The 22,932-nt window shown below is 39.1% G+C and overlaps 1 protein-coding gene across 1 annotated transcript in view; it reads right to left on the bottom strand.

The window, feature by feature from the left end:
* Positions 1-8,795: 8,795 nt before the first annotated feature.
* The window catches only part of LOC126473436 (regulation of nuclear pre-mRNA domain-containing protein 1A-like), a 37,491-nt gene continuing 23,354 nt past the window's right edge, over positions 8,796-22,932 (bottom strand). The window contains exons 3-4 of the mRNA XM_050100480.1: positions 10,265-10,393; positions 8,796-9,337 (exon numbers count right to left, since the gene is read on the bottom strand). Of these exons, the coding sequence (XP_049956437.1) occupies positions 9,321-9,337; positions 10,265-10,393 (146 nt within the window). The 3' untranslated portion in view covers positions 8,796-9,320. The remainder of the gene's footprint in view (positions 9,338-10,264; positions 10,394-22,932) is intronic.

Raw genomic sequence — 22,932 nt, 5'->3', positions numbered from 1 at the left:
TTTTTATATTTCCTCCTTTCATCAATTAAATTCAATATTTCTTGTTACCCAATGGTTTCTACTAGGCCTTGTCTTTTTACCTATTTCATCCCTCAAAGCTACCCATTCTTCTTCTACTGTATTTATTTCCCCCATTCCTGTCAATTGTTGCCATATGCTCTCCCTGAAACTCTGTACAACCTCTGGTTCTTTCAGTTTATCCAGGTCCCATCACCTTAAATTACCAACTTTTTGCAGTTTCTTCAGTTTTAATCTACAGTTCATAAACAATAGATTGTGGTCAGAGTCCAAATCTGCCCCTGGAAATGTCTTACAATTTAAAACCTGTTTCCTAAATCTCTGTCTTACCATTATATAATCTATCTGATACCTTTTAGTGTCTCCAGGGTTCTTCCATGTATACAATCTTCTTTCATGATTCTTAAACCAAGTGTTAGCTATGATTAAGTTATGCTCTGTGCAAAATCGGCTTCCTCTTTCATTTCTTACCCCCAATCCATATTCACCTACTACATTTTCTTCACTTCCTTTTCCTACTATCGAATTCCAGTCACCCATGACTATTAAATTTTCGTCTCCCCTTACTATCTGAATAATTTCTTTTATCTCATCACACATTTTATCAATCTCTTCGTCATCTGTGGAGCTAGTCGGCATATAAACTTGTACTACTGTGGTAGGCATGGGCTTCGTGTCTATCTTGGCTATAATAATGCATTCACTATGCTGTTTGTAGTAGCTTACCTGCATTCCTATTTTTTTTTTTTTATTCATTATTAAACCTACTCCTGCATTACCCATATTTGATTTTGTATTTATAATCCTGTATTCACCTGACCAGAAGTCTTGTTCCTCCTGCCACCGAACTTCACTAATTCCCACTATATCTAACTAACCTATCCATTTCCCTTTTTAAATTTTCTATCCTACCTGCCCGATTAAGGGATCTGACACTCCACGCTCCGATCCATAGAACGCCAGTTTTCTTTCTCCTGATAACAACATGCTCTTGAGTAGTCCCCACCCGGAGATCCGAATGGGGGACTATTTTACCTCCGGAATATTTTACCCAAGAGGACGCCATCATCATTTAATCATACAGTAAAGCTGCATGCCCTCGGGAAAAATTACGGCTGTAGTTTCCCCTTGCTTTCAGCCGTTCGCAGTACCAGAACAGCAAGACCATTTTGGTTAGTGTTACAGGGCCAGATCAGTCAATCATCCACTGTTGCCCCTGCAACTACTGAAAAGGCTGCTGCCCCTCTTCAGGAACCACACATTTGTCTGGCCTCTCAACAGATACCCCTCCGTTGTGGTTGCACTTACGGTATGGCTATCTGTATCGTTGAGGCACGCAAGCCTCCCCACCCCCGGCAAGGTCGATGGTTCAAGTATACAACTCGAAATTTTAATGATGTCAAGATGCTGTTTGCGAGTGGAATTTGTCAGGAACTTTGTCTCTGTGTCCATAGAAATGCAAGGCAGATAACCACAAATGGGTTAGCTGTACAACAACACATCTCATGATGCAAGTTAGATCAAGCACTCAGATGGTAACAGTTTATAACGTTTTGCCATGGAATAGTTTTTATCTATTGGAGAGTTCCCATGGTTGATTCGTGCTGATACCAACATAGTGGATGCTTCAGCACTTTCAGATGATTCTGGCGTAGTACGTGTTTTGTAGCTAGATTTAGGGTATCCTAATAGTTCACATGATGCACACAGCCATTTGCTGCTATCTCCAGAGAACCAAAAACAATGGAACGGTTCGCATGCCAACCTGATGACAAAGCTGGGGGATAAAACAAGGTAAATAACCCATTAGAGAAACTTCCAGCAATCCCTCAAGCTGGGATTGTAAATGAGAAAGGTCACCCGCATTATTGGATTCAAGCAAATTTCCTAGTTGAAAAAGTGTATAAATATAACTACCGAAAAAAGATAACCTGCAACATGTGATTTCAATAAAGAATTTTACGGATTAATAAGTAACTCGAGTTTTGATAAGGCAATAGAAGATATCAGAAAAAATAGTGATATAAAATTAGTCAGCTGTTGGGAGAGGTGTTATGGAGTGAGACAACTGATCACCAAGCCCAGTTTTAAACAGGCTAGTATCTCCATGAATATTCTGCAGCTCTGGTGGTGGTGAAGGTTGCAGTACAGTTCATGAAACGTGTTTAGGTTGATGTGTGTTTATTGGACCTACCAAAACTCACCACGCTTTGTTTCCACAATGAGTTTGCTACAACTCATTTTGAAGACATAAAGATTCTTTTCATGGATACCAACACCTTGATTTACTCGGTTAATGGCTGTGATCTATATGTATTTGACATGTCTGGATATGCAGTTTATAACCCTTATGCCATAACGCTGGCAAATAATAAGGTTTTAAGGTTCATGAAAGACGAGAAGTACAGATCGCAGATCGTGTAGCTTGAGAGCATATGATGCAAGATTAGCGGATGACGCTCCACATGTAATGCATCAGGTATATTTGTCGGTCAAGAGGACATGTGGTCCATTCTGCTGTGTAGCTGAATATCAGACTGTCACGTCATGATGATAAGCGAATCATTTGCAAGGATGGAATTCAAACCCCGTCTTACTGATTTCATAGAGTGGATGTATGCTGTGTTGTATATAGCAAAACTGTATGCATTTGCATACATGGAATAGTATGATCTGTCTATTGTAGTGTTTATAGCTGTCGAATGTATAATAACTGCACACTATTATATATATGAGTAGCATATAGTCTATGTGAATTGAGTTTTTTGTGGACCCTATGTGTTCTTGAATTGTAAGAGTATAGACCCTATGTACAAATTATAATGATTTTTAGGCATACTGTACATGTCATTGATTCATATGTTAACCTTTTTTTTACTCTGTGTGAATTATTAGCTTGGTTTCTGCAAGCTATGTGCAAGAATTATTAACTAGTTTTATACACCATGTGTAAATTAACTGCTTCTACTGGTTAGTTTGTATATTAGCTTTTGTTTTTCCTGTTGCTTGCCATTCAAGTCAAAAAATAATTCAGCTTCAAGCCTTATAGCAATTTCCCTGCATAATATAAAATGTAAAGTCTCTATTGTAAACAGCTGATCTGTCAAGTTTCATCTTATGTAAAATATGCTAAGTCTCTCTCTGACAGATACAAATGAACTATTCTCTCTCCAACATTGCAGTCTGTTAAGTCTCAAGGGAAATATGTATGAGTGAAACATATTGAAATTTGTAGAAATAATTTTATCTACTTTGATAAATTATTTTTTTCCATTATTAATATATAGTTTTTCTTGAAGAGAAGAAGTTTCAGGTAAGACAGCAGCACTACGAAGTTAGTTTGTGTAAATGGTTATTGCCAGGTAGTTAACTTCGTTCACTTGCTCAGAGCTGAGAGAAAGATCACCCCACTTCCCTGAGTCACACATTAACATATTAACTGATTAATCTGTTTGGGTTTTATAGAAATTCTCTATTAACATTGTACCCTTTTTAAACCATCGTTCACCTTGTTTAAGAATAGTATCGTTCAGACCAATGTTATGTGCGAAAATCATGCCAAGTTTTACTTTACACTTTTGACTACGTACATCTTATGCAGATGTTGACTAGCATGCATACCACCACATTTTTAGTAAAACATAGTAGAAATAAGTTTTCTGCGATCGCAGATGTTAGGGCTGAACTGATGGTAACACTCATTTGCAACATCCCGACAACCTCTTAAAACGAATTTCCCACTATGTCTACATCCTTTAATCCAAATTCATACCATCTGGATTTAATATTTTACAAGTATGGCTGGATCTAATACAGAATGGTTTATCAATGGCAACAGCAGTACCGAAAAATATCCACACAGTCTCTGTCAACATTAAGGTGAAAACATCACGAAAAGGGAAATTTTTCGAAGCAGTAACTCCTTAGGTATTATTTTTATCCCAAAAGAGAACTTAGACCACCCAAAAGGAGAAAAGCGCAGACTCAATGCCCTTTTTCTGAACTGCCATCCTATTTCCAAGTTCAGAGTTCCTGCATAACTAGAACTGTCTCATGTCTTATACAGATCACCGATTTCTTCTGGTATTGTGAGGGTTGTCCACAAACCCCGTCATGGAACAGGAATAGTCTCGTCACTCATTTCTTCCTAGAAGATTTTATCTTCAAAGAGAATGGACATGAAACTATGCAGACATATGATAATGATACTATTTATGTGACCCAACGCTGAAAAATGCATCGATAATTTTAGATGTAATGGTTTCAGTCAGAGGCTGCATAAACTCAGTGTAGAGTTGGTGAAACACGCAAACTGAATTCAATAAAATGCAATTGCCAGCACTTTTTTTCTTTAACTTATGCTGTCAAACACGATATGAGTATGGGTTTATTCAAAGGGTCCGACAACCCATGGTCATGTCGTACTATGCTTGAGCCGTTAGCAGCTGCCGCCATATTGCTGTACACTGTCTTCAATACAGTCTTGTACTGAGCTGCTACCTCCTCTGACCTGTGAAACAGTCTGCTGGTTATCAAAAAAGGTTTTATGGTACTCACGGTGGTCTGAAAAAGCAGCCTGCCAGAATCTTTCTGTGCGAGTGTTACTATTAGCGAATGCTGGGCTTAAAAGTGGCCTGTACACCTTGCTGTTGTAGAAGTCATGAATGATTAAGTTAAAGTTTCCGGATGTTTCTGCAATGAAGTAGCCATTAAGGGAAGATCACCTACTGAGCAATGAAGTCTAAATTTACAAATTAATTCAATAACATAAAAATAACAATTTATCTCATAAGACTTCGACTTATTATTCTATCCGTTTGGCGTGATGGCTCGCAGTAAACACTGACTGTGACAGCAAACAGATGTGTAACACATCGAACCTAGAGAAGGACCTAGTTCCATCTGTATATGTTCTACACCTACAGTCTGCAACCCACTGTGAATGCATGGCAGAAACTACTTACCAATACACCACTTGCAGGGTTGCTTCCTTATCCATTCGCGTCCAAAATGAGGGAAGAATGATTGTCTAATGCCCCCATGTGCGCTGTAAATGGTTTAATCTCGTCTTCTTCATTCCCAAGGGAGCATCACTTAGCAAGTTGTAGTGTAAGCCGCCTATCACAGGGTAGTTTGCATCTGTTAGTTCAGGTGAGTGAAACAAACGAGTAAACTGCATTTTATGATGCGCACAGTTCTATATTTCTGAACATTTAATGTAGTTTACCAGTCTTTGCACCACTTTGAAATCTTATAAAAAGCTGACATTATTTATACGACTTTATTCAGTCAGTATTTCATTAAAGACTAGTGGAGAAACGCTCCTGTCAGAGCTCAAAAAACTGTTTAAAAGACTGACAAAAGTGGGGACCTAACTGTCCGAATCCTCATTCCGCCTCCCTTACCGCAAATTTTGGCGTGCGAACATATTCGTGCTCTTTTAACACATATCATTCCTAAATTCTCTCTTTGCAGTTAAGCCTTCATAAATAGCTTCTTCACTGCCACTCTCTCTCTCTCTCTCTCTCTCTCTCTCTCTCTCTCTCTCTCTCTCTCTCTCTCTCTCTCTCACCGACACTGCCTCCTCTTTCTTACAACACCACTGTCTCTCTGGTACTCTCCTTCAGGACAAAAAAGTGCATTATGTTTGCATGCCAAAATTTTTGGTGAGGAAGGAGGAATAAGGATTGGAGCAGCTGGTTCCCCACTTTACTTTCAGAGTCTTTTAAAGAGAAGCATATTCGCCTTTCTTGTGCTCTGATAGGACAATTTTTTCACTGGTTACCTCCTTCCCTCTGTTACAGCAAGCTGTGTTGTTTATGTAAAACGATTTCTATAGGTCAGTAAAGTTATGAAAGCTTACTTATTTACTTACACGCATTTATATATTTCGCCACATACACTCTAAGACAAAAATACAATGTACCACGGAGGAATTATCCAAATGGAACGGAAATCGGTAGATGTGATGAACATGGACAGCCAAACATATGATTTAAATTTCAGAAAAATTGAATGGTTTATTCACCGGCCCTTATGCAAGCAGTTATTAGGATTGGCATGATTGACAGTTTTCAGATGTCCTCCTGAGGGATATTGCACTAAATTCATTCCAACTGGCGCGTTGTACTGTCAAAATTCCGAGTTGCCTTGAGGGCCCTGCACATAAGGCTCCAAACTAGATCTGTCAACCTTGTTGTTCAAGGTAGGGTTTGGTATACACGAATACAAGCAGTAGGGGCTCTCACCATGTGTGAGCGGGCATTGTCTTGCTTTAATGTAAGCCCAGGGTAGTCTGCCGTGAAGGGCAATAAAACGGGGTGCAGAATATCATCAACGTACCACTGAACTGTAAGGGTGCCATAAATGACAATCAAAGGGATCCTGCTACGAAACAGAATGGCGTCCCAGACCGTCACTCCTGACTGTTTTGCCGTATGGTGGAGTCAGTCAGATTGGTACCCCACCACTGTCTGTGGCGTCTCCAAATTTGTCTTCGCTGGTCATCAGGGCTCATTTCGAAGTGGGACTCATCACTGAAGACAATTTTGCTCCAGTCAATGTGTTTCCAGTGTCTGGAGAAACCTTGTACAGTAACTGGATACTTGCCTGCTTGTCGCCCACCTTACAGTCCTACAACCAGGAGTGATGGTCTGGGGTGCCATTTCTTTGCATAAAAGGATCCCTTAAGGGTCAGCGGTACTTTGACAATAGTCTAAGCTCCGTCAACTCTGTCAATCAATGCCAATCCTAATAATTGCTTGCGTAATGGCCAGTGAATGAACCATTCAATTTTTTCTGAAATTGAAACCATTTGTTTGGCTGTCCACGTACATCACATCTACCGATTTCCGTCCCATTTAGATAATTCCTCCGTGGTACATCATAATTTTGTCTTAGAGTGTATGTGGCGAAGTATATAAATATGTGTAAGTAAATAAGTAAGCTTTCATAACTTTACTGACCTATAGAAATCGATTTACATAAGCAACACAGCTTGCTGTAACAGAGGAAAGGAGGTAACCAGTGAAAAAATTGTCCTATCAGAGCACAAAAAAGGCAAATATGCTTCTCTTTAAAACACTCTGAAAGAAAAGTGGGGAACCAGCTGCCCCAATCCTTATTCCTCCTTCCTCATCAAAAATTTTGGCATGCAAACATAACGCACTTTTTTGCCCTGAAAGAGAGTACCAGAGAGACAGTGGTGTTGTAAGAGAGAGAAGGCAGTGTCGGCGAGAGAGAAGACAGAGAGAAAATGGCGGTGAAAGAGAAGTGGATGAAGTCGTAGCAATGGGAACTAAAGAGAAAGGCGATAGTAATGCTCAGCGAGAGAATGGCATTACCAGAGAAAGAGAGGTGGATGGAGATAGAATCAATGGGAGCAAAAGAGAGAGGAGATAGTGAAAAAAAAAAAAAAGCGCAATACTTTCACATGAAAACCAAACCACAATTACAAAACTTCACCACACCGATTAGAAACAGTATTATTGTTTTTTTCCTTGGCATTTACATGCACTTACATTTGCAAATGCTGTCCACACACATGTTCAAAAAGATATTTTCTAGTTATGTGACCACACATTTTTTACTTTGTTAGAAACAATGGTTTCCCCCCCCCCCCCCCCCCTTTCGTACTGTCCAGTTATAAGTTTCATCATCTTACATAATAAGATGAAGTCAAGTCTGCTTCAGATTCAGACACGAGTTTACACTCACAAACAACACAGCCCTTATGTTTGTGTTACCTGCAAGTTTTACATGCTTTATACCTATGCACATACAGATCCTACACCTCATTATATTGCAGGAGTATGGTGATATTTTCACTACTAGCAATGCTTTCCAATAAAAGTAATTGTTTGTAAGCAAGGAAGATACCTTTATCATCAGTTGTCCATTTCTCAGACTAAGATTAATGTGAAGCTACAAACAATACATCCTATCAACGAAACAACTGCTACAATGACTTCTTGCTTAGGCTACTTTCATATTCTGTGTAAAACTTAAAAATGTATGACCCTTCCAGCATTTGAGCCCACGTTCTTTGTATCCGTAGTTACAAGCACTATCCCTTGCACCAAAGAGTCCATGCTGCTCTTTATCACTTTGTTGAATATGTGTTGTACTGGAAATCAGGACACACATTTGCCAACATTTTTGCTTTGTGCTATATTTCATGACAGATAGTTGACAATGTAGATATGAGATATCAACCCACTTTCAAAAGTTCCACAATTCGTTAGTTTGGAATGGGTTTAATGGTGTTGCAGCCAGCAGGGGAAGAATGTCTGTCCTCTTACATATCGCCGCTCTAAATGAGTAGAGCATGAATGCATCAATTTTCGTAGTTTCCACTATCAGAACTGACATTATTCCTTTCTATTGTTACTTTGAACTTGTAAATGCATTTTCCATCACTAAATAGCTAAACTATTTTCAGAAAAAGTACATAAAAACCTAACATTCCTGTAACACACATTAGCTTCATCTTACTCCAAGTCTGTGACGTCACCAGATCATCAGGCAGCAACAGAGCATTTTTTTATCGCTTGACTAAACCTTGATATTTAATGATTTATAAGCTTTAATTACATAAAAATAAGAGATATTTTATGAAAATATTGATTTTAAATGTGATCTGAATCATAATCACTGCAAATGATGATGATCTGAACCATATTTTTAACACAGGAAAATAGCTTATTCTTAGCTTCACATGGACAGTTTTCACTATGGTGATATCGCCTGAAGTGGTATAGCTGTGAAGAAGTTGAATATTTTACATAAACATAATTGTTTATTTCAAAAAACTGTTATAAATGTTTCACTCTGGAAGACTAAACATGTACAAAAAGATATTTTCCATTTGTGCATAACTTCACATCCTATATAACAGGAATATTATTGATTAAATACATGACAAGACACTAAGTCATGGTCAAATTCCTTTATGCACAATGAAGCTTGTAGCCACCAAAGTATAATTTTTAAGCACCGCTTTTAAAAGCAGTCTTTCTAGACCTGAGTAATACGATAAATGCTTAAGCGAAAAAACAAACTAAGCTTGGAATACATTGGTGCATTACAGTTCAATAACTAAAATTACACAAATTAAATATCATCTCCACAATATTTAAACAATTACTAACTACAAATGATTGATACAGCCAAATTTAATCACAATTCTATTAACAGTATAACATGATTTTTTACAGTGTGCGTCCTTGTGTTTGTATCTAAACACACTAATTTCTTAATGATGCCGAATGAAGCTGAACTATCTTGTGACATGATAAAACAGTTTACACGAAATATTTTCCTGAAAAAGAAGAAAAAGAAAATTAATTGTAACACAGAATGTACTGATACAGCAAAATGTTATGAATTATAGGCTGTGAATATTAAATTCAATAAATGAAGAGTTGTGGCTCACAGCCTGAAGCATTTTTTTTTTCCTTTCATCACATTGGCAGCTTTGGTGATGAAACTGCTGTTTATTAATTCAAACGGCTTTCATTTGTCTTAATGGTTCTTATTCCAGATATTTCCTACCTATTCCATTCCACATCAACAATAATAATCCCATGGAGATAACCAAGAAGGCTGTAGATTGTGAATAAGAAGCATCTACCAACAGTTAAATATCGAACAACTGACTGAACTAATTGCACCATCACCCTCACCTTATTTAGCATGCTAGTATTACGGAAATGCTTCATGAACTCAAATTGGAATCCCTGGAGGGAAAATGATGCTCTTTTCATGAGGCACTATTGCGGAAACTTAGAGAACCAGCATTTGAAACCAACAGCAGATCGATTCTTCTGCTGCCAATGTACATTTCATTTAATGACCACAAAGATAAGATGAGAAGTTACAGCTTCTACAGAGACTTATAGACAGTTATTTTTCTCTCCCTCTATTTGCGAGTGGAACAGGAAGAGAAATGTTGTACCCTCCACCACACACTGTAGGATGGCTTGCAGAGTACGTACGTAGATCTACAGATCTGCTGCAATTACATGAGGTTTTTATCCATTTTTATTTGATTGTAGGTCTTTGTGTAACGATTTAACTTTGGCCCAATGCAATCTAATCAACATACTGTTTAAAAACGAGAAGAAGGCTAGTTTGAGAAGAACAAAAGCATACCACTTTCCCCCTGAAGTGTAATTATAACGATGGCAACAACAATCACCACTATAACTTCCAATAAAACAATTCCACAAAACATCAGAATACAAACCTGTCCGTGATGGAATTACAGGTGTCGGCTCATAAGGTATAGGCTGCCGCTTTGTCTGAACCTCAATCTGATAGGTTGCTTGTGATTGGGAAGCATCAGATAATGGTGGAGATAGATGGCTCCTCTTTTCTGCAAAGAAAGTATTGCTTGCGTTATTACAAGTGCTTTCTATTGACCTCACTCAAAGATGACAAAGAATAATTCAACAACATTAACAATTCTGTATTACTTTACCACAAATGTTTCACACAGATTCTACTTAGTAGATCATTATGTAGGAGGAGGTTAAAGATGTGCATATGAGGTGTGATCAAAGAGCAACAGGAATTTTTATTTTCTTAAAGAATCTTTATTTATTCACCACCACCACCACCACCACCACCACCACCTTTGTCCCCTTCAAAGCAATCCCCCCCCCCCAGATACAATATACTTGTGCCAGTGCTTTTTCCAATCTTGGAAACACTCCTGGGATTCACTTTTTGTTCTGGTATTCAGCTCATTCAGCAATTTCATTTTTATCTCAACGGTGGCAAAACAACGTCCTTTCACGGTTCTCTTCAGACTCTCGAATAGCAAGAAGTTGTAGGGACCATGTCCGGCAAATATGATGGTTGAGCTAATGTAACAGTTTTGTTTTTTTGCCAAAAAATCACGAACAAACATTGAGGTGTGAGCAGGAGCATTATCACAATGGAATTTCCATGACAGGTTTTGCCACTATTCTAATCGTTTTCTTCTGTCTGCTTCATGCAGACTGTGTAACTTCCATGTAGTATTCCTTACTGACCATACGACCATAATGCAGGAACTCACGATGCACTATTTCATTGTAATCGAAGAAACGGGAGAGAAGAACCCCCACGTGTGACCAAATTTGTCAAACGTTTTTCTTGTTGACTCTTCAGGCAGTTTCTATTTGGACGATTGGGCCTCGGTTTCGATGTCATACCAGTATAACTTCCCTAGAAGTTCTGGATAGTTGTAAACTTTATTCAGCAATTCCTTAGCAGTGTTTGTGCAACATTGTTTTTGGTTGAAATTCAACAATTTTGGAACAAACTTTGCACCTATACATTCCATGCATAAATCATAAAAAATAAAAATTACTTGGCATGAGCCAAAGGATATGCTGACTCCATCAGCAACCTCTCCGATGGTGATTTGGTAATTTTACAGAACCACTCTTTACTTCTACCACACTGTTATCAGTAATTTATGTGCTAGGACACCCAGGCCAATCATTATCTTCAACGCCCTTTTGACCCTCTTTGAAATGTTTTATGCCACTTGTAAATTCTTGTCCTACTAATAGCAGATTTGTGAAAAGACAGTGTCAACATTTCAAATACTGTGCCACATGTTATTCCCTTTTTCAAGAAAACTTTAATGCAACTTCATTGATTCATCTTTTTCAAGAGTAAAATTAACCAACCATTAGAAACTATGTATAACCTTTTCAACTGTCAACAAAAAAAAAAAAAAAAAAAAACTAAATATTCAAAACAGCTGAAAATGAAAACATACTTCAGGAACATATGTACCAACAAGATTTAAAAAAATTGAAAGTCTAGTGTATAAAGCCAGCGAAATTAAAAAATTCCCATAACTTCACATCCCTTGCACAATTGAATTGCAAAGTACACCAATATGATAATATAAAAGTGCTAGTACATATTATATTACATTAACTGACTGTTCCATTGGTTCTTGACAGAATATTATACATTTTAATGGAAAACACATTATATGGATGTAATATTCTACAATATTTATTATTTTACAAACTGATTTTTGGCTATTAGGCTGTCGTCAGTTACAAAAAGATACATCTATGTGGCTGCAAAAATTGTGTAGGATCAAAGATTTTAAATTATCACATCTACAGATTATTTAAAATTATTTACATAAAAATACAATTTAAAACTATTTAGCTTAGATAAAAATTGTGACACATTAAAAATCAATGACATCACAAATTACAACTGTTCTGAGAAGAAAAATAAGTTGAACACTATATAGTACACGTTTGTTACATGATTCAAGAGGTTGACCAAATAATATGATCTTGTCCTCAAAGAGACCAATATTACAAACATGTAAAGCATTGTAAGTGAGACTAAACAGGTAAACTACACACTTTCACTTATCTCTTTAGTCTCACTTTTAATATTTTACTTGTTTATCATATTGGATCTGTTAAACATTAGATTATATTGTTCAGTCTAACTGTTTGGAACATATCAAAGGAGTTTATTAAATACTGTTCAACGTATTTTTCTTCTCATAAAATTTGTTGGAATTTGTTGTGTAGTCCACTAGTTAATGTGCAACATATTTTATCTAAGCTAACTAGTTTGAAATCACATTGTACTAAAATAATTCCTCTCGTTTTAACCATAAATCAAACTTTAAAAATTGTCTCTTTGGAAACCAACTGACATACTCCGTAGATGCACTACTTTACAATCTTTTATCCTACAAAAATTTCAGAGCCATGATGGCATAATAGGCAAAAAGAGAATTGTAAAATAATAAATATTGTATAACCTTACACTATTGTCATGTGTTTCTTTTCACTCAGATTTTGTTACTTAATAAACAATGCAAATTAATTTTAAGACTCAGTGAGGGCATATCAATAGGACAGGACTAAGTTGTCAATGCAAACATCTTAAACTAATTATTTCCCACATACAATATAATTTCCTCTTACAAGCTGACAAAAAAGGAAACATGCACATGGCTTCTTTCCAAGTTAGTGTTAAACCCTGTAAGTCTTTGAAGAAAGTTTTTCCCATGGTACTACAATCAAAGTTTATATATTGTCATACCTCCCTCCGAGCACTGCCCCCCTCCCCCTCCAAGAGAGACCAATTGATAATGACAAAGTGGAACACTGTCAGAAGTGATATTTGCACCTAATTCATCCCAAGGAAATGTGACAGGACAGTTAATGTTAACAACTACAGCCTTGCAGAAAATGTTTTAGCGTTCTGAGGTTACTCACAGCTGTCTATGTTGGAGGGGGAGAGGAGGAGACCATCTGAAGGATTTTGTTTGCAATATTGCTTCTATATTGTTGCAATATTTCTCTCTACGGGGAATTTGTGGAAGAGGAAAGTCTTGGAGAAGCTGGTGGTGTAGGCACCAAGAGATTTGGTACTGAAAAAGACAGGTTTGCTACAGAGAAGCTGGAAAGGACTGTTTGATGTGGACAGAGTGGCAGCTGCTTAAGTGGAGGTATTGTTACTTACAGGTTGCTTTCAGGTTCTAGCTATTTGGAACAATACAAAACAGTCCAAGTATGCAAATACAAAACATTCCGAGTGTGCAAATCTCACCATTTAGAAACAGTGTGAGTTTTATTGTAAAATAGCCTTAAAGACTAGTAATTCACCTAAAAGGCAGTCACTCACAAAAGCTTTGTTCAATCAGTTCTTTAATACTGTCTGTCTGTCTGTCTGTCAGGGGATCATTGCAACGCCGTACTTATTGAAAGGCAGGGGGTTGTCAAAGGACTGTTTAATCAGCATACTTGCTTTGCAGATAGGCTTACTAACCCAAGTCAAGAAAACACATTTATCACTCCAACTTACATCTCGCATTAACTGTCACAATCACACGGTGAAAGTTAGAGACTTATCTTTCTTCCCATGCCTCATCTGCAAATGGAACTGAAAGGATATTATTCTGTTACACCATGTACACACTACCACACACCACAGAGTGCCCTGCAAACTACATATATAGATAAAGGCTCCACCACATATTCACATTTATACTCCGCAAACCACATTACAGTTCGAGGTACGTGATCCTTCCAGTGTCATACAGCAAATTAAGTGCAGCACAAGTGATAGATTCAATAAACCAATTTTACAGGGTGATTCAAAAAGAATACCACAACTTTAAAAATGTGTATTTAATGAAAGAAACATAATATAACCTTCTGTTATACATCATTACAAAGAGTATTTAAAAAGGTTTTCTTTTTTTCACTCAAAAACAAGTTCAGAGATGTTCAATATGGCCCCCTCCAGACACTCGAGCAATATCAACCCGATACTCCAACTCGTTCCACACTCTCTGTAGCATATCAGGCGTAACAGTTTGGTTAGCTGCTGTTATTTCTCGTTTCAAATCATCAATGGTGGCTGGGAGAGGTGGCCGAAACACCATATCCTTAACATAACCGAACGAGGTGGCGCAGTGGTTAGCACACTGGACTCGCATTCGGGAGGACGACGGTTCAATCCCATCTCCAGCCATCCTAATTTAGGTTTTCCGTGATTTCCCTAAATCATTTCAGGCAAATGCCGGGATGGTTCCTTTGAAAGGGCACGGTCAATTTCCTTCCCAATCCTTCCCTAACCCGAGCTTGCGCTCCGTCTCTAATGACCTCGTTGTCGACGGGACGTTAAACACTAACCACCACCACCACCACCACCACCACCACCACCTTAACATACCCCCATAAGAAAAAATCGCAGGGGGTAAGATCAGGGCTTCTTGGAGGCCAGTGATGAAGTGCTCTGTCAGGGGCTGCCTTGCGGCCGATCCATTGCCTCGGGTAGTTGACGTTCAGGTAGTTATGGACAGATAAGTGCCAATGTGGTGGCGCTCCATCCTGCTGAAATACGAATTGTTGTGCTTCTTGTTCGAGCTGAGGGAACAGCCAATTCTCTAACATCTCCAGATACTGTAGTCCAGTTACAGTAGCACCTTTGAAAAAAAAAGGGACCAAAAACTTTATTGGCTGAAATGGCACAGAAAACGTTCACCTTAGGCGAGTCACGTTCATACTGAGTTGTTTCCCGCGGATTCTCTGTGCCCCATATACAGACATTGTGACGGTTGACTTTCCCATTAGTGTGGAAAGTTGCTTCATCACTAAACACAATCTTTGAAACGAAAGATTCATCTGTTTCCATTTGAGCAAGGATAAAATCACAGAAATCGATTCTTTTAATCTTATCAGCTGCAGATAGTGCTTGAACCAATTTCAGATGATAAGGTTTCATAACTAACCTTTTTCGTAGGACTCTCCATACAGTTGATTGTGGAATTTGCAGCTCTCTGCTAGCCCTGCAAATCGATTTTCCTGGGCTGCGAACAAATGCTTGCTGGATGCGTGCTACATTTTCATCACTCGTTCTCGGCCGTCCAGAACTTTTCCCTTTGCACAAACACCCATTCTCTGTAAACTGTTTATACCAATGTTTAATACACCACCTATCAGGAGGTTTAACACCATACTTCGTTCGAAATGCACGCTGAACAACTGTCGTCGATTCACTTCTGCCGTACTCAATAACACAAAAAGCTTTCTGTTGAGTGGTCGCCATCTTAGCATCAACTGACGCTGACGCCTAGTCAACAGCGCCTCAAGCGAACAAATGTACAACTAAATGAAACTTTATAGCTCCCTTAATTCGCCGACAGATAGTGCTTAGCTCTGCCTTTTGTCGTTGCAGAGTTTTAAATTCCTAAAGTTGTGGTATTCTTTTGAATCACCCTGTAGTATACAAAATGTTTGGTTGCATACACTAATAGTAACTTTAATTCAAATTTGCATGTAGCAGATCAACCAATATAGCTATGTTTACTGACAGCTGTGACTTGCCAGATTAGGTGATGCAATGTCAACAAGATTTCACCTAGTTTCCTTCATTCATTAATGTCTTACTGTGCAATATTTTGAAGCAGAGCAAGAAAATATTGATTACTCAGGAACATGTATTAATGAAAATATGTTGTGGCCATCTCCAGACTTCTTGTGACAGAGCTCTATGGAGCTTGGCTTCCCTTTTGTGGTTTACTGTCAACAATTCACAGTACAAGAAGAGCACATTATATAATTATAACATTAAATAGAAAATTAAGCTACCTTATCTGTTCTTCAGCCAAACCAAGGTGAAAGAGAAATTAAAGTATACAGTCATAATCATCTGACAATTTATCCATTATTGTGAAAGGTCAAATAGATAACACTACTTCTTAATGAAACAAAATATTTTGACAATTCTATTTACTTCATAGAGACTTTCTTGACATGTTCAATGCAACCTTCTGAGTGAGGATGGGTTTACACAACATTTTGTACATTTTTTCCCATAATGCTATGCCTAGATTACGTTTGTAGCACTCCTTTGTATTCAGTATGAAATTAGCTAGACCACAGAATGTCAAGATGCTGCACAAAAAACACTTTATTACTTTTTGTAATTGAGTCTTTCAACAGTTAATGATATTTAGTTAATAAAGAAATAATCATTCGAGGACTAAAACTGTCACTTAGTCTGCTTCAGAGATGACACAAAAATACACTGTGTGCAATTTATTCTGCCGGTTATGACTACCAACAGCACCCCCATAGCTGAGCGGAGTTCCAGGAACATACAGGTACTTATAGTGTATGCACTGGCCTGCTCTGGTGCAAGTTTCAGGCATTTCTGGACTCTCCATCGGGGTTGCTGGATGTATTTATGGCAGTGTGTTTCCTTCATGTGCCTTATCCTCTTCAGTCTGTTCTGGCATAGTGGACACGATTTCGCTCTGCTGCTCATACCTTATTTTATCATACGCTACCAGCACATCTGTGGACTTTACCCTTTCTAGTGAGACTGTTTGCTGTTGCAATATATATATAGGCATTGTGTGATCTCTTTCCAAAACTCTGTACGGCCTGGAGTGAGAGTGTTGCAGTGGTGGATGTACTGCATCAGTCCACAGTATCACATGGGAACAATTGCTCAGCTCTCTATGCACAAACAGATTGTGTTCCCCATGTTGCAAGCCAAGTGAGGGGCTTAGTTTGGCTTTGTATCCCTTTACTTGCTGCAGTACAGACAAATAAATACCACCTAAACAGGCCTTAAAGGCCCAACTGTACGGACTGGCCACTGCTGGCATCACAGGACGCGGATATGGAGGGACATGTGGTGAGCACATTGCTCTCCCAGCCTTTGTCAGTTTTAATGACCAGTGTCACTACTTCTCAGTCAGTAGCTCCTCAATTTGCCTCACAAAGGCTGAGTGCATTCCACTTGCCAACAGCACTCAACAGACCCAGACAGTGACCCATCCAAGTTCTAGCCAAATCTAACAGCACTTAATTTTGGTGATCTGACGGGAACCGGTGTTAACACAGCAGCAAGGCCCCTGATTTACTTGCTGCAGTACATATGGTAGATTCACAGTTGTCAGTTCCGCATTGTGTTGCAAAAAGTTCTGCTGGGAGGCACACAGTTTCTTCGTATGTATCTCCCCCACTGAAGCCCCTATTATTTGGTTTGCATGTGGTCTGTAGACCTAGCAACACTAATGACAATGTGGGGGACCAATTCTCCTTGTGGCTCACCAATGACACAAAGTTCTCTGTCAATATTCAACCACCCCATTACTACCTGGGTGCTAGTTAGTTGTGTGATGGTGCCAAAACCCACACACACTGAGCAGTTCCGGGAACAGTGTAGACTCAAGCTGTCCCCCCTGTCTGTGGTCACATGCGTTGAGCAGCCAAAACTTGCTACCCATGCCTCCAGGAGAACTATTTCTATTGTCTCTGCCAATATCTCCGCCAATATTGTTACAACCTCAGCCCATTGTATATATCTGTAAATGGCAGTTAGCAAGTAATGATATCCTTCCGAAGGTGTCGGTGGCCCCTTTATGTCTAAATACGTGTGTGTGCAAACCTTATGTATGGGTTTGTGGACATTCCTCCCTGTCTTTTACCTCTTTCACACTATACACACCTTGGCCACCTGCAGCAATCCTTTCTCATACTTGGCCACACAAATCTTTCAGCCAGGAGCTTCATGCTAGTGTTTGCACGCTGACAGGCTAGGTTATGAATACCATCAAAGATTGCTTTTCTTAACTGCTTAGGTACAAATGGTCTATGTTTACCTCGTGACATCACACCAGATAATCTTTGCCCCTTCTTGTTGTACCTGTTTAAATTGTAGCCCTGTACAGCTATTCCACAGGTACTCTGTTAGCTGAGGATCCCTAGCTTGTGCAGCAGCAAACTGCTCATAACCTACTGTATAGGAAGATGGCTTTGCCACTTCAGAAGGAGTCATCTATGACATTTGCAGCCACCTTAACATGTCATGTATATCTAATGAATTGGGCAATAAATTCTAATTGGCAGAATTTTCTCAGGGACCAATTGTTCTTACACTTCTTGAAAGCAAAGGTTAGAGGCAGGCTTGTGATCAGTGTAAATTGTGACTGCCTTAGCTTCTACACGTGGGCAGTAATGTTCCACTGCCTTATAAATCACCAGCAGCTCTATCATAAGGGCTCAACTACACTAGCGACACCATGAGCTTGTGTGAAAAAGAAAGCTAACAGCTGCCAGTAATTGTCTTCGTACTGGTGGAGGGCTGCACCCACTGCCTGTCGGTTGGTGTTGACTACTACTGCTGCTAACAGTGCTTGGAGCAGAGGGTGTGCTAATACAACCCCTTTTTTTACACTGGCCTTTAGTTGGTCGAAAGCCCTCTATATTTCCGGGATCCATTGCAGGGGCCATCAGCCTGTCACATTCTTACCCACTAGTGCTGCAGTCAAGGGCACTTTTATCTCTGCTTTCCTGGTGTCAATGACAGTCCCTAGAGATCTCATGAGCTAGTGAAAATTGTCAGGCCAGTCACATCTCTGATTGTGGCTATTTTGCCCTTCAATGGGTTGATTTTGGCTGCTGATAATGCATTGCCCAAAAACATCACATGCTGCTGCCTGAATGTACACTTCGCCTTGTTTACTACTGTAACATTTTTTCATGCAGTCAAAAACAGTCTTGAGAAGTTCTTTGTGCAATGCCACTGACTTTGGAAACTTCAGAATGCTGTCAAGGTACTCAAAAACAACATTCCTATCCTCACAGTACTTTGTGTGGCATTTTCAGCCCAAAAGGCAGTCTTAAATACTTTAACAATCCAAATGTATGGTATGTCATCTTCCGCTACCGTTATCTGATTGTACGTCTTTTTTTTAGTCAGTCTTGCTGGAAATGGCTGCTCCCACCAACACACCATTAAAGTCGTTGATATTTGGTACCGGGTAGCAGTGTGGGATTGTATAGACATTTAACGTGTGGTAATCACCGCGGAGCCTTCATGTATCATCTTCCTTTATGACAAGATATAGCAGTGATGCACACGGGCTATCAAACCTTCATATCGTGCCCATTCACCACATGTTATCAAACTATTTTTGCACCACAGAACTGTCTGGCACTAACTTTCTAGGCCACCACGAGACTGATAGCCCTGGTGTGGTCCTAACATAATGCGCTATGTTGTGTGACTCCTGTTGTATGTGTGCCATGGTAAGACTACTATACTTCCACACCACCAAACTGTGTGTGTAGACTTAACAGCCTACTCATGATGCTGTGATTGATGTGCAGAGACCAATTTTCGTCCTGAGCACTATGCAAGTTCGTTCATACATACAGAAGGGAAAGCCGACAGTGTTTGGCCCCTTTTGGTCAAGGGGCACACCCTACAATTTTTCTCTAAGGACTTTACAAAAGCTACTCGAAAAAAAAAAATTCATTTTTACTTATAGCTTTGTGTGTCAGCTTCACAATTATATGCCTGTCACCTCGTTAATGGTCATAATTATTGTGATACTTTCATGCAAGTAAGACACTGTGCGAAATTCAAAAACGTTTGCAATGAAAAATTAGGGTGGCTATTATTTTGCATTTGGTGTGTATTACAAAATATGTTGCTGTTTATGAAACTTATTAACATGTTGAATTTTTCTTTCAACTTGGGTAGAAGTCTATCTGTCGCCAATCTCAAGAAAATTGGTCTGATTTAACACACCCATTTGTGATCACATGTGCCAGTGATAAATCCAGAATGAAATATTCGCAACATTCCTCTTATTTCATAAATGGTTTGAAATACTGAAATCAGATTTTGGGAAATAATACCACGCAAGGAGGAGAGTATTTTGCCACATCGTTATTATGCAAAACTTCTCTATCTTCCATGTTATTCCACTGAATACAGACTTTTTCAACGAAAGAATAACTTTTAAGGGCCATCGATAACTAGTAAAATGGAAAATGCTATGGGTTTTGGAACATCATACACGAAGACATCACATTTATTTTTGTACCAATGATGTGCTTTTCCATAAGAGATTGGCCTTATTTTCCTCAGTTTCTCACTTAATAAACTTAATCATTTCAGCATCCTCTCAAAATTTCCTCTGCACAGCATGTTAGTGAGGTGACACTGTAAACTCTGCTCTGTTTTGGCAAAATAAGCTAATTGTAACACGGCAACAAGAGAAATGTGTAGGGTTTCCTCAAATTTCGCCATTCTTGATGCTTCTCTGAAAGGTACAAATGGTTAACAAGCCAGGCAAAAATAAATCGCCAATTCTGCTGCATTTTCAGTGGAATTAATTTTAGTTACTAACCAAAGTAGATGCGACACATCTTTTTGAATAGCCACCATGCATGTGTGAGCATGGAGAGATTCCACTTAATATTTACAAAGAAAGTGAGCATAGTCTTCGGCTGAGAACGGCACTTCAATTCAACAGCTCGGCATTTCCCCTACGGTGCCACTCTGCAGCCCCCATCACTGCCACTCTCCCCATTTGTGACTTGCCAACAGAACATCTACTGGCCATGTTACACTTTGTGCATTCCGTTTATTGCTTTCAGCCTAGGAAACCTGTGAGCACTTCTCCATCCTTCCTGATACAAGCACTGCCGAGACTGATCCGAATCCTCTTCTGACTATGGAAGTTACTCCAAATATGGGCACATCCACCTCTATACAAATCACCACATACATCTCTTACGAAGGTCTCTCTTCACTTCACGATTTATGACCCAGTCTATGAGGTAGTGGCAATCTGACTTCATGTCTTATGTGTAACTGCCGAGACAGCATTGGTAAGCTTGTTACTTTACTCACTGCATTGAATCCTTCGCTATATTCTCCTCCCTGGTCCGCCGCACCTTCTGCCCGCCACTGATACCATTTGGGTATGTGTATGATAACTTACATCTCTGAGTTCTCCCGCCAAAATGTCGATGGCACCAGCCTACTGGGTCATTTTGTTTTGGTCCACTGTTGTCTCCCGTGTTCTGCTTGGGCATGGTTCCCTTCTTTCCTAACAGCCTTGCCACCTGATTTTGCAGTGTGTCTTTTCTGTTCTTTAAGACAGTGTATCCGCTTACTGAAGTCCGATTGTTACCCTTTTAGGATAGCTGCTGTCTTCTGTATAACGAATTGCTCGGTAACCATTGTTACACTTGCTGCACATGTATAATCCAGTGTTGCATAAGCTTTGCCCGCTACTGTGATCACTGTGTAGACATAATCTTTTTTGTACGTTAACTCTGCTGACTTAATGACCCCAGTAGTTGCACCATCCAGATATGCCACAGCATCGCATCTGGCAATTTTGTCTCTTCCACAATGCCTCTCAAGTGCCGCCAATATTCAGTTTTGCTCATTATTCAGCACCTGCTGCATTCAATGGTCAAGTGGTTTGCATACTCTGCTGATTAATGGCTTCTTAGACTCTCATATCGCTGATCTTGTGGCAATTCTGGTATTACGTCTGCACCTATAGTGGCTGCCCTAGCATCTAGTCCATTAACAGTCACTGCAAACTTCATGCACTCATCAGTTATCTTGTTTTGTGCAAATGCTAGTTTGAGCACTGCAAACCAAAGTTCTGGTTTTTCTGGCAAGTACTGCGGTGTCTGTGCCTTCACCTGTGGTTTTCTCACTACTGTAATTGCCGTTTGTTGCTGTATGTGAGCTCACCAATGAATTTTCCTGTTCCTCTACTGCTTGTTGGAGTTGTTCTGTCTTCCTCTGTAAATCATCCTGTAGATCTACAAGCTGCCTCTTGGCCTGAATCTGACTCATCTCTTGTGGAAACAATATTTTATGACTTTGCATGCCTGGTTGCGTATTTTCACATTTTTGTGGGGTCATCACTTTGTAGCATTGCTATGTATTTGCTACGAAATTAACTAGACTACATGATAAGATACTTACACCAAGTGAACTTTATTTTGTTATCAACACAATATCATGAACCATCAACAGAATAAGAAAAAAAGAGTAATAATCATTCATGGAGTAAACAAACTCTTAGTACACTTCAGAGAGGAACTAAAAATACAATGCAGGCAGTGACTCCTCTAAGTTCATCTCCCATAATCTTAGTATAAAATGGAAGGATGTTCTCAATATGGGGGGGAAAAAAAAAGTTGGGATAATGCAGGACAAATTTGTTAATCTGAAATAGGGAACACTGGTCCTGTAATGACCTGGCTGAAAGTTATTGGAACAAGTGAGAAATTCTGAAATTTACCACTAGCCTGCTGACGAAGATGAAACTCTAATTACACGCATTGTTGTGATAATTTTATTTATCTGCAAGGCTTGATAAGATGCTACATTCAGAACTGTTGTGCAAAGTGGTGTTTCACAACTGCCATATAAAGTGGTATTGCCAAGTTTCTATGTGTTACTTCATTACACAAAGTACTGTCAAGCATCCCACTGTTGTTCAGGATTAGGTCAAGGATATGAGCTGGCCATGGACCAAGACCTTTCCATGAACACCTGATGCAAGTATTCACAAGCAAGATGCACAATGCAGGC

The sequence above is a fragment of the Schistocerca serialis genome, chromosome 4 (assembly GCF_023864345.2).
Source record: "Schistocerca serialis cubense isolate TAMUIC-IGC-003099 chromosome 4, iqSchSeri2.2, whole genome shotgun sequence".
NCBI lineage: Eukaryota > Metazoa > Arthropoda > Insecta > Orthoptera > Acrididae > Schistocerca > Schistocerca serialis.
The sequence above is the reverse complement of the archived record's forward strand: the minus strand, read 5'-3'. Positions and strand labels throughout refer to the sequence as shown.